Source organism: Ochlerotatus camptorhynchus, unplaced genomic scaffold (assembly GCF_037179485.1).
Source record: "Ochlerotatus camptorhynchus isolate MF236.1 unplaced genomic scaffold, CSIRO-AGI_Acam_v1.1 ptg000105l, whole genome shotgun sequence".
NCBI lineage: Eukaryota > Metazoa > Arthropoda > Insecta > Diptera > Culicidae > Ochlerotatus > Ochlerotatus camptorhynchus.
Window position 1 is genome coordinate 3,233,542 of NW_027040595.1, and position 13,150 is coordinate 3,246,691.

The 13,150-nt window shown below is 40.0% G+C and overlaps 1 protein-coding gene across 1 annotated transcript in view; it reads left to right on the forward strand.

The window, feature by feature from the left end:
• Positions 1 to 10,054, forward strand: part of Cad74A (cadherin-74A) — a 47,254-nt gene extending 37,200 nt beyond the window's left edge. Inside the window, exons 3-7 of the mRNA XM_065219519.1 lie at positions 48 to 2,040; positions 2,102 to 3,468; positions 7,622 to 7,863; positions 8,082 to 9,508; positions 9,568 to 10,054. Of these exons, the coding sequence (XP_065075591.1) occupies positions 48 to 2,040; positions 2,102 to 3,468; positions 7,622 to 7,863; positions 8,082 to 9,508; positions 9,568 to 9,679 (5,141 nt within the window). The 3' untranslated portion in view covers positions 9,680 to 10,054. The remainder of the gene's footprint in view (positions 1 to 47; positions 2,041 to 2,101; positions 3,469 to 7,621; positions 7,864 to 8,081; positions 9,509 to 9,567) is intronic.
• The last annotated feature ends 3,096 nt before the right edge of the window (positions 10,055 to 13,150 follow it).

Consider the following 13,150-nt stretch of genomic DNA (forward strand, 5'->3'; position numbering starts at 1 on the left):
TCTGTTTCTGTCCTCTCTGCATGTGTCTATCTTTTCTTCCCATACAGACGAAGGCTTGCTTGGCACCGAACCGAACACCATCTCGCTCAGGCGTGAAATTCCTATACGCGACTACAACGACAATGCGCCAACGTTCATCGGACGACCGTACAGCGCATCAATGAGCGAGTCCACCAAACCGGGAAGCACAGTCAAGATTAGTCCGGATATAATTGTCACCGATCTTGACGAGGGTATGAATGCAGATGTGAAACTTTCTTGCTATCTGGATCCCACGAAAGAAAACGACGACATCTGCGAGGTATTTGAAGTAAAGACTGAGAAGATTGCGCAGGGAAAGTATACTGCGTCGATTGTATTGAAAAAGACCTTAGATTTTGAAACCAGGCCGTCCTATATCCTGACCATTCAGGCCAAGGATGGAGCTGTTTCAAATCCCCTCAAATCGTATGCCACCGTAGCCATCACAATTATAGACGTTCAGGATCAACCGCCTGTATTTATCAACGCACCCTACTCAGCGTCAATTCCTGAAAATACCCCTGAAGGGACGGTAGTTCTTACGATAAACGCTACGGATGGAGACACTGGAAGTCCCCGGCCCATCGTTCTAACACTCGAAAACGAATCAATGGGACATTTCAGGCTGAGATTTGTTGGAGGTCCTCGTACAGGAATAGCAGAACTGGTAACAACTGAACGCTTACTGGATCGTGAAAATCCAAAAATCACCAAAAATGGAGGAGCTTACACATTTTCTGTCCGTGCCACCGAACTGATCAACAACGAAGTTCCTGGAGATTTTACCAGCTCCCAAATCACAATCGTCCTGACGGACGTCGATGATCATATTCCCGTGTTCAATAAGCCTTCATTCGAAGTCTCCATTCCGGAAAATCTCGAACACTACACACCGCTACCGGATCTAGTCATCATTGTTACCGATATGGATCTTGGAGTAAACAGCCGATACTCACTGTCCCTGAGGAACATCCACAACTCGGAAGGAGTGTTCACCGTTTCTCCAACGCATGGTGAAGGAAGAACTCCCATTGTGGTGAAAGTTGTAGATCCATCAAAGCTAGACTATGATGTAGCCGATGGCGACATGAGGACCTTCATATTTGACATTGTTGCATCAGTCAATGGAGAGGAAAAGTCCAAGACTACGGTGACCGTGCACTTACAGGATGCCAATGATAACTCCCCAATTTTTCCTCATACCAATTACAAGCTCCAGGTCAAAGAAAACTCTCCAAAAGGCTACAAGATAGCAGATATCGTTGCGATGGATCATGACACCGGCATGTTTGGTAAACTCACGTATTCGGTGAAAGGTTTCGGAGCGGAGTATTTCTATACTGACCCGGAAAAGGGTGGAGTGTATGTGAATCTCAATTTGGACTATGAAGAGCAAAAAAGTTACAGTCTGGCGCTGGTCGCAACTGATGGCGGTAAACGGGAAACCAATGCAAATCTATTGATTGACATTATGGATGTCAACGATAATTATCCAGCTTTCGAGTGGTTAGAGTACACTCGAACTATTCGGGAAGGTGCAACTGATTTTGAACCGCAATTCTTCGTCCACGCTACGGATCTTGATGGTCCTCAACAGGGTGGCGGAAAAGTCACTTATTCAATTGAATCCGAAAATAGCATTTCCGGACACGTATTCACGGTAGACCCGAACAGTGGGGAGATCAAGATAACCCGTCCAGTTAACTCAATGGACACCAAACGAGGACAGTACGAGTTGATATTGGTCGCAACGGATCATGGAGTACCTCCTTTGAAGAATAACACTAGGGTGCTGGTCAGAGTTGGAATCTCCGGAAATCAACGACCGATATTCAAGGGCTTGTTCATGAATGGAAAGAACGATATCCCCGGACCACCAAGCTACCGAGTTAGTATTCCGGAAAATGCTCCTGCAGGCTATTACGTAACCAATGTCAGTGCAACGGATCCAGATGGTATTGATGACCTTCTGATGTACAAAATCGTTGGAGCAAGTGACAACTTTGAGATAAATGACCAGTTAGTATTTTATGATTACATTTCTATTTCACTAATTCAACACACGTTCTTTTCATTTCAGAACCGGTCAAATCAAAGTTGCACGAGACGCTCGGCTCGATCGTGATTCCAACCCTGAAAGCTACTCCATCGTCGTCAACGCGGTTGACGCTGGCTTTCCGATCCCAGAAACGGCAACCACCACCGTGTACGTTAAAATCCAAGACGTCAACGACAAGCCACCAAAGTTTACTAAGCAATCCTACACTGCCTATGTTTCTGAACGTAGCAACATCGATACCGAAGTGCTGCAAGTGACCGCAACGGATACGGATGTCAATGCCCGAATTCTATACTCGATCGTCGATCCAATCACCGCAAAAACAAAGGCAGGAATTCCGCTCCATACGACTTCATCGTACGACTTTAAGACCGCCTTCCGGATTAGCGAAGACGAAGGAGTGATCTACGTGAACAGTACACTGGATTATAACTACGCAGCCGTCATAACGCTAACGGTTCGAGCGGTGGACGTCAACGCCGAATACAATGTTGACATGCAGCAGGATCGAGCTGAGGTGACCCTCTTTATCCAATCGTTTAAGGACATCAACCCCGTTTTCAAAAACAAAGGCTGGAATACGGTTAGACCTACGATTGAGGTTAAAGTCAAAGAAGAATCCCCGATCGGAAGCGTTGTGATGAAACTCGAAGCAAACGATCCAGTGGCAGATATTCCGATCGTACATTTTGAAATGGTTATGGCTGACGTTGATGGGTACTTTAGTTTGAACGAGAAAACAGGTGACATCATTCTGAACAAGCGATTGGACTACGAGACGGCTAATAAGACTCATATTAATTTCGTCGTTCGAGCTATGACGAGTAATCGAAAGAGACAGTCGCTTGCTTACATTAATATGACGATTGAAAACGTCAATGACAATGCACCGGTATTTGAGAAGGAAACTTATCGGGTAACGGTCATGGAGTCGGATCATTATCCCCATCAAGTTATCACCGTCAAGGCAACGGATGGAGACGCTGTCTTAACGGAAAAGGATAAACTGTTGGGATACAATTCCGTTTGGTACAGTTTGGCCGGATCCCATGCCAATTTGTTCATGATTGATAATAAATCCGGTGTAGTAAGTATAGCGAAAGGTCAATCATTGGATCGGGAGAAGCAATCCGTACTAAAACTGGTGATCACTGCGGAGGATTCACCCGGGAAGGCCAGCGATGCCAAGCGGGGGTACAGCGAAGTGATACTCGATGTTCTGGATGTGAACGATAATGCGCCTGTTTTCGGACAAAAGTCATACACAGCGGTCATACCGGAGAATGTGCTGGCGGATACGTTCGTGATTGCAATTACGGCCAACGATCCGGATGAAGGACCTGGTGGGGAAGTGCGGTATGATTTTCTCAATGAAGGAGAGGCAAATGGTGAGTACTCTGTCGTCTCTTGAGACGTAATAGTTGCGTACTATGTTTTAAGTTATGAGCACTGCTGGATTTACAAGATGCCAAGTGTGTATATGTATCAACGTTTGGTTTTAAGAGTATGCATCTTTCAGTTAATTTTCCCAAAAGAAAATGCAAGCATCATTTTATTTGATGATCCCATAAAATTGATCTTCAGTTGAAAAGTTGATGAAGTTGCTCACGTATTGCACAAGGTTAAAAACCTCGTCTAGCACTGGAGACTTGGCAGCTCGTCGATCGTCTCCAATGTATTTTTTTCTGTTTCTTCATGCTCTTTTACCTTTTCTATTCAATAGCGTCTCAAAATAGTGCGTTTCCTGATTAATATCAATCTTGTTGGTATCAAATGCTTTAAAAAAAATCGGTATTTCTCGGTATGCACTATTTTAATGAATTTGATATTTATATTTGCCGTTTTTTTAGGCAAAAATTTATACTTTTTGACTAAAAATGGAAAATTTACTTTTCATGATAAATCGGAAGAAATTACCGGGGAATATTTGAATTAGCTTCTTAAAGAAGCCGAAAAAATTTCCACAAACAGAATACTGAAGCTCTCCTGGAGGAAGTTTGAAGACAGTTCTAAGAATAGTCGGAATAACATCCAGTTTATTTCCCAGACAAATATTGAGAAACTTATGGCAAAAATTTGACGAAACTTTCAGAAAAGTGAAAGGAAGCCTGAAATGTTTTGGAAAAGGGAAACGAATTCCTGGAGTAGCCATTCAAAAAAAACTACGGAGAATGGCTTGTGGAGAAACTTCCCGAGGAAGCCGTAAGAATCATGTGGGAGAATTCGACACATACATCCATTAGAACATTAATTGAACTTCCTGGAAGTCACGGAAGAAACTTCCAGGTGACGCTGGATGAATCTACTGGAGAATGTCGGAGGCCAAAGAGCTAACGGAGCAGCCGAAAGTAACTTCAAGGAGAAGTTGGAGAATAAACTCCGGATTCTTTCAGATTTCTGGAGAATGATAGCACAATATTCTTTGAAGTACTTTACATGTTCAAATGATCCAGCAATTGTCTTAATATTTATAAACATCCCTGAAAACCCCACAATGCCCCTGAAGTTTTCGGAACATTCCTGAAATGCACTTCGGAATATCCCATAATTCTTCGGAAGTCCTTGGAAGTTCTTGCAATTGTCGTGCAGTTAATGAGGCTGTTTTAAAGTTCTCTGATAATGATCGAAGTACTCGGAACTTTCCTGATTATAATGAAACTTCCAGAAAATCTCTAATCTTCTTTGAAAATCTCTAGACTTTCTTAAAGAAATCGGAACAGCATTAAAGTTTTGTGATCATCCTTATTTTTTTTTTACTATTAAATTTCATCGAAGCTGTCATTAAAAAGCATGGAACTTCCCTGACGTTTCCAAAACTTGCATGAACCTCTCGGAACTTTCCTGAAGTTTTCGAAAATCAGAAATTTCCTTGAAATTAATTGATCTATCCTGATGTTCTCAGAGCTTCTCTAAAGTTATCTCAATCCTCCTGTGACAAATGGAAATGTCCTGAACGCCATTAAATTTCCCTGCCATTCATTGAACTTGTGAATATTCCAAAATATTTCTGATGTTTCATTCATGAAGTTCACTAAAGTTCTCTGGACTTTCCTGAAATTTCCGGGCTCTCGAATTTTAACTAAAGTTAATGAACTGTCTTTAATTTATCGGAACTTACCCTTACACATCTTTAAACATACCCAAAATTCTGAACTTTTTGAAATTTCAGAACTTGTTAAAAGTTCTTGCAGTTTTTCTGAAGCTTAGTAGTGCTTAGTAGTTCACCTTTTCGCTGTTTTAAAAACCTTTTACAGTATGGCGAGAAGACAAAACTGTCTTGTTTTAAAATTAAATTTAATGTAACTCTTAATCCCACCATAAAACCAACCGGTGGAAACTAACGATTTAAAATTGGTTCACTAATTGACTAGCCTATTGGTCCCAAGCAAATCGATTAATACCCTCCATTCTAGTCGATATTCTAGTACTACACTATGTTTGTTTTGATTCGCTATGAAAGTTTGACAGATAAAATGAGGGGTTCGTGGATTTTCCTATTTTTCGAGGGGTGCATCGATTAGCTTGGGACCGAAGATAGTACTAGAGCTAAGCCAAAAAGTTGAGCTCGTTTCTTCGGGGCTTGCTGGTCTTAGAGTTACCTCTATGATAAAACTGTTCTATAAATCAATCATAAATTTCGTTAGCGATTTTTTATTAATGTCTTGATAAAATACTCTATAAACGTGTTCTATCATTATAAAAGCAACCATAAAACCATTAGGTTTTAAATGAGAGCAAAAAGCATATATATTGTTGCCTTTTAGGTTTTTTTTTTAAATTGTATCATAAAATCTCCTCTGTTTACAAATTGAAGTTTAAAGATGGATCCTCATAGTGAATAAAAGCCAAATTTATGACTATGATATCTCGAAGAAAACGAATTAGGATGAAAAATTCAAGCGATGCTAACGACCGAAGGGAAGTTGATTTCAGTAAAATTTAGTTCTTTAGAAGAACCAGCACGTCCGGCTGAACGGGTACCATCAACGACTGAGCATCTGGTGGAGAAGAGTGAAGTGAGCGTGATCTTCAAATTCATGAAACATTGTCAAAACAGACCAGCCTTCTCCAGACCTTGCGAATAGATGACGATTGGAATAACTTGCGTCAGTACCGACAGCAAACCACTGAAACTGTCCTTTAACGGACACTAGTTAGTTTCCGATCCATAGCAGCAATTTTATTCGGCGAAAGGGTCATCTCTTCGAAAAATTTCATTCAACCGTACATTCCTGTATCGTTTGATGGTGCACTTCCAGAACCATCAGGAAGAAGGGAATCTTTTTCGGGAATTAATGAGGATGCAGCTGTGCGAAATGCGAAATGTTGTAAAGCAGTATCGCACACTTTCTGAGTAACTGCTTCCAAGCCATCGGGAGTGAATCGTCTGGAAGAACGTTGGATCACACAGCGCAACTATCGAAAGATAAACAAACTTTGACGTTTAACATTTTGTAGGCAACATTGCCGCCATAAATGCTGCCATAAATCTGAACGTGTTAGGATCAAGCAAAATGGCTTTAGATAAATACAATTCAGTCTACAAATTTTGTCCATAAAAGCCATTTCAAAACCTTATGAATTTGTTAAGGATTTCTTGAAAGCAAAATAACTTTTTCACAAATGGCCCTTGCCTTTGCCATAATTCAATAATTTTGTTCTTTTTTACAAGCTTCGATTTTCAATCTATATTTCCTCAGATATAACTTAATCTTAGTAAATTTAGCAATGAGAAAATATTTAGAATGCAAAAATCATGAAAAACCAAAATCTCGGTTTAGCTTAGTGGTCGATCGAAGATTTTTTTTTTAAATGTAAAATAATTCGTAATATCGATGTTTCCCGTGGGCGGACTCAAGTTTTTCGATGTTTTCACGCACATTTCAAATCAAATTTTATATGGCACCTTAAACTGGGCCACTTCATGTGAACAATTTTTTTTTTAATTTTGGAAATCTACAGGATTTTTATGCAATTAGTTTTTATTTTAATTATCTTGATAAGATCCGATGGTATCTATGAATCCTCTTTTATCTTGATTGATGTTTTTCTAGTGGAATTAGCAAGCGGCTAGGGTAAATGACTCGAATAATGGTTTTATTTGTTGCTAAATAGCTTTTATTGTGGCTTGAATACGGTTTTGAAATGGTTCTCATTGCGTTTATCATACAACCATTTTGCAGTGAATCAATCTTGAAGAGCTACAAAATTACACCATCAATACAAACTGATATTTGTACACACTTTAAAAGAAAAATACTTGAACATATACCCATTTTACCCATTGAGAATTGCATTTTTGTATAATCGAATCACCCTGTACATTCAACTGCAATCAAAAATCATACTATTGATCGGTGCTAACTCAGTCAAAAATTGAATATGGAATTTTGAAAAAATAATCCAACAATACGGAATGTCTTCGGGACCGGAAAAGTACAACTGCATCCCTAAATTTAAACTGAATTCCAGAATAATAATCCAAATGAAATGTAAACTCCTCTGAAATAACACTTATTATAACATCATCTCCTCCACCAGGTCTCCTTCATATCAACCCAAAAACGGGTGAAATCAAATCCAAAGTCCTCCTCACCGGCAAAGGACGTTCGGATCCGTACGAGATGGTCGTCCGTGCCCAGGACAACGGGAGTCAACTGCCGAAGCAGCGTTCCCTGTACAGTGACGTCACCTTCACGCTCTACATCGGTGACATTAGTGCGAACGATGGGATTCCCTTCTTCATTGCACCGAAAGTGGGACAAATAGCCAACGTGACCGAGGTAAGTTCACTTTGCCGTAACGATGATAAAGTGCACACTCATATGGCGCTTGAAAGTGTCAGGGACTTGACAACCCGGATTGTGCAAAGTCAATAGAAGAAAATTTTGATTGATTGTCCTATAGTCACTGGCCATGTGGGACGAAGCACAAGAGTATAAGAGGGGAACAAACAACTGTTTTGACATGTAATTGATGAGCGTCTTTCTTCTCTCGACAGAATGCAACGATCGGTGCACCAGTATTTCAGGTTGTCGCTAGCGATCCAGATAGCCCTGCTACACCCAGTGGGACATTGCGGTACCGCATTCAGTCTGATATTGAGGATGCTAAATCGTTCAGAATCGACTCCAAAACGGGACTTATTACTACGACCAAATCACTGGACCGCGAGACAAAGTCAATGTACAACATAATTATTGAGGTGAGCGATATGGGTGAACCTCCACAAGCGTCAACAATTGTCCTGCGGATCAACGTTCTGGATATCGACGATCATAAGCCTAGATTCCTAAGAGATGTCGATGCCCAGCCCATTGAGATGTTGGTTCTTGAAGAACAACCAGCAGGGTCGATCGTGGGTAATCTTTCAGCAGTTGACGAAGATATAGGTGATAATGGTGCCATAGACTATGAATTCATCGACGGAAACGAACAGGGACTGTTTAAAATTTCCCGAACTGAGACAAATGCTGCCATTATAACAACTACCGGGCCGCTAGATCGCGAAAGTCTAGAACACGTTAGTCTCACTATAAAATGCTTCAAGTATAAGATTGATCCTGTCCCCACTGTAATGAGTTATAACAAGTACGATAAATCAGAGCAGAGGATTATCATTCACATAGCAGATATTGATGATCATTCTCCTCAGTTCGAAAAGGAAAATCAAACGATTGGTATTCGCCACAACGTACCCATCGATACGACCATAGTGACATGCAAGGCTCGTGACATGGATCCAAATGCAGCACCAATTTTCTACAGCCTTGAAGACGTGGCATTCGTTCCACAATTCTACAGAAGAGATAATTATACTGAAAACTATATGAAAGTGTTCAATCTTAACAACGCTACTGGGGAGATCCGTACCACTCGATCAATGGCGGATTACGTGGATGGTTTCTTCCAAATGACCGTCAGTGCCAACAATTCTCACAACATAGAACGCATCACTGACAACCAACTCAGAATCTTCGTTATTCGTGACAAATCCCTGCTACGATTCGTCTTCTCCAAACCTCCGTCGGATATCAACGTGATTATCGGAAACTTTACTTCCGATCTGCAATCAAGACTAGCCGAGTACAACTTGGAACTGTCGATATTCGATGCTCAAGTGCTTGCCAAGCCAGATCATAGTCTAGATTTCACTTCAACAAGTTCCTGCTTCCAACTGTCCCGCCACGGATCGGCCCTTCCTCCGATCGAGATGATGAAAATCATGGACAGCCAGGAGATGAAAGATGTTCTCATAGAAACCTACCTGAAGTATTCGGTTCATAAAATCGATTCCTGCTCGGTTTCTCGAAAACCGCAGACGGCGGCACTGATAGCCTCTTCCGGAACGTGGCTGGTGATTCTTGCCGGGTTGATCGGATTCGCTGCCTTTTCTTCCACCATGACTGCGTGCTGCCTAGCTAGCAGGTAATTCTTTGATCATTCACCACTACTTGACATTTTATAACAAACAACTGCTATTTCAGGTACAAAAAACAGATTCGATCAACGGCAACGTCGCAGCGCATTTCAGGATCGGAAATTTACGGTAGTGCGACCCCCGTCCTATACACCGAACCCATCTATGGTGCCTTATAGTAAACCTCAGAAAAAGCATAAACAACCTATAGTCTGTACAAAACAAGTCAAACACAAGTCATGATAAAACGCATCGCAGAATGAAACATTTACGAAAACATAGATTTACGTATGTCGTCGGTACGTGCGTTCCGTGTGTTCTAAAGCATGGCCATCCAACGGAGCATGAACAGCAACAAAACAAGAATGCGATAACAATTTAGCGCCCATCATACGCCCAATAGCCTCGACGTTGCTGTGCAGTTGAGTTTAGTATGTTAAGTTTTGACTAGTAAATTTGGTGGGACAAAAATTGAAACGTAGTTAGGAGAAATCCCTATTTATTATTATTGTTTTAACGTAGGCAACCATGATCGTGTCAACGAACGAGTGCGAGGATAATCAAAACACGACGTGAGTTAATTGAGTACATGCGAGTTTTAGAGATAAGCGTTCGAATTCTAGGAAAATGTAGAGTTTAGCAGTATGATTGGGACTGATATGTTGTTTGTAAATAAAATCAAAAAATTAATGAAAAATAAAATATTTTACGAAAAATGTAAGCAATAAAATTATTTATTGAACTTTTAATTAATTATTATATCAACAAGCATTGTGACCCGAATGCTGATTCCTTAAACTTGTGACGGAGACTGAAAACAAAACCGGACGAAAAATGATTGTCATTTGATGAATACGCTAGAGTTGCGGTATTTGATTCTTAGACGAAGTAAGAGAAGGTCCATAAATTATGTCACGCAAGTTTTGCCCATTTTCAAACCCCCTCCCCTCCCCATTTGTCACATTTTTTGTAAGGACCTTAATTTTTTATGGCTCGTCACAGTTTCCAAAACCATCCCTCCCCCCTAAAAGTGTGACATAATTAATGGACGATCCTTAACTTCAGTGCTGTTACTCAGATTATCCAGATATTTTTATTTTTCAATATTATTAAATTTTGGCAATTAACAGATCTGCCATTCCACATCAGGTCACCTAAAAACCCACTTTTTTACAAATATGTAGAAAAGTAAAACAGAAAACAGTTAAAGGGAGAATAAATTTGAAATTTCACTATCCGGATATCCGGATAGTTACTTTCCGCCTGATAATGATCTCAACGTTTTCTCAATTCATTTTATTTCAATATTGGGCACTAGAAAGCATGATATTCTGTATACTGAAAATCATTTTAACGGTATTTCATTTGTCTGAAAGTAATTTTATTGAAAAAAAAACTGATGTATCCGAATAGTTGAAGTCCCAGCTCAATCCCTAACCACCACACCGATCCGCAAGATACAAGACCGATGTTGAAAAAAATTTCATCTCGTGGTTTTTCCTCATTATGTCAATATATCATGGTCAATATATTCGACGGATATACACTGATACCTCCGTTTACGAACCCAAGTAACAATTTGGGTTTTAAGAGTTCTGTAGACCATGATTTAGACTTCTAGAATGCTTTAAACCCATGATAAAACCTTAAATGTTACTTGGGAAGTCTTTTTTTCGCCGTATTCAATTTACGTCCCTCTTTTTACAAAATATAGTAAATCCTAATTAACGAGTTTTTTTTATGAAGTAAATTCCAAATGACGAGTTTTTTTTTCGATTTTGGGAACTGGGAAATACTGTGAGTATTTTTAGAATAGAAGTGTCATGTAGAGACCGGAAATGAATATCTGACGCCATATTGAAATCAAAAATGGTGGTTTCTGCTTACAGAAAAGCTTGGATATTCTGTCAAATACCTCACAATTTGTATATTTTTGGAATCAACGTGACGTTTAGGGACCAGAAATCAATGTTTGACGCCATTTCCGGTTATATAAAAACATGGCATCCAATATTTGACAGCATTTTCAGTTTTTCTCTAACTGAATTCAAAACTGGCATTAGACATGGGTTTCCGGTCCCTTTACCTAGCCCTCTTAAGTACTCATCCCCTAGGTAAAAAATTCAAAATCACAGGTATAAAAATGAAACTACAATGTGTTATGTGCTTTGCAACATATCAAGACCAACAATTGAAATGGCCTTAACTCCAACCTTGTAAGGCCATTTTCTCGCTAACCGAAACCTTCTTTCGCAAACCTAAACCACAATCGGGTAGAGGAGAATTTCCCTTACCTTTTCAATATGTTGGTTTGCCTTTGCGAACTTCGTATGGACTCGAACTGTGTATGGACTCCGAGTCTAAGTGCTTTATCTTTAAACCTTCAAATAAGAGAAAAATACGGTTTGATCTAAAACATGAATGTGGATGAAAGTCTCGCATCAAACGAGATGATCATCCTTATTCTGTATTTCGTTCGAAACGAAATTCCTAAACAATTTTTTTTTGTATGAGAATTTCGTTTTGAACGAAATACAGAATAGGGGTGGATACGTGGATTAGCGATTGTTATCTACCCAAGGGTAATCTCGTGTGACGCTTTCATTAAGTGGAGCACTAATACTCACCTTCCTCAATTGGTCGGATGATCCGTTGGAATGCCGGATACCGGAAAACATTTAATGGTAAGCCGTTTGCAGTGACTAGCTCAACCATTGACTCCATGTATATCTACTGATCGATACGAACATCAATTTTTGGGACCTTCCTGGGCGTAGACTGAGTGTCGTCCTCCTCAAGAATTCCTAGTTGGATAGCTAGAGGTTTGTGTACAAGCCTGTAGTGCCGCTGGTAGCTGAATTTTCTCAGATCTTTTATTTTCTTCCCACATGTTCTGCAAGCAGCTTCTTTTCCAGCAAGATTTATATCAAAAAAAAATTCGTCCTTAATGTTACTATTCAAAGACATAACTTAAAACACATGCCGGATACGTGATAAAAAATAAACACTATGCTCAACAGCATTCGATTGGCAATAACAAACAAGCTGTCGGAGTAAATTTACAAAAAGGCGTATTTCAACTGGTCAATGTATCATCAACTAATGCAGTAATAAATAAGTATTATCTACAGATTTAAAAAAGTTAAATTTCAACGGTGACAGTGATTTATCTAAGGGGCTGTTCATAAACTATGTAGACAGTTTTTTGGGATTCTTTACCCCCCCCCCCCCTGCATAGACAATTGTTTATACAAAAAACTACAAGGGACAGCCCTATGGGGTTGTACGCAATGGTGACGTAGGACTACGTGGCCTTATATAATAAATCTTATTTGTTAACTGCAGCAAGAGCTTGTGTTTTGTGTAGGAAAAGGAATTCGAGCGGGGTTCTCGCTGTTTATATACTTTAGTATGACGCGCTTGATATAGATGGCCTACAGCGACTCACGAAGAGCTATTGATTCCGATCAATAGCGGTGAGGCTTATTCCTCCTTCTATGGATGCTCATGTGGGCTGCTGCTCGCTGATTGCAGGCAGCCTTTCGTTGTGTACTGGAGAACACCACCACTCACCACATGGTGATTTAATAAATACCATTTGGTGAGACCGGATGGATTTCAACTTTGAAATCTGTGTTAGGGAAATCGCT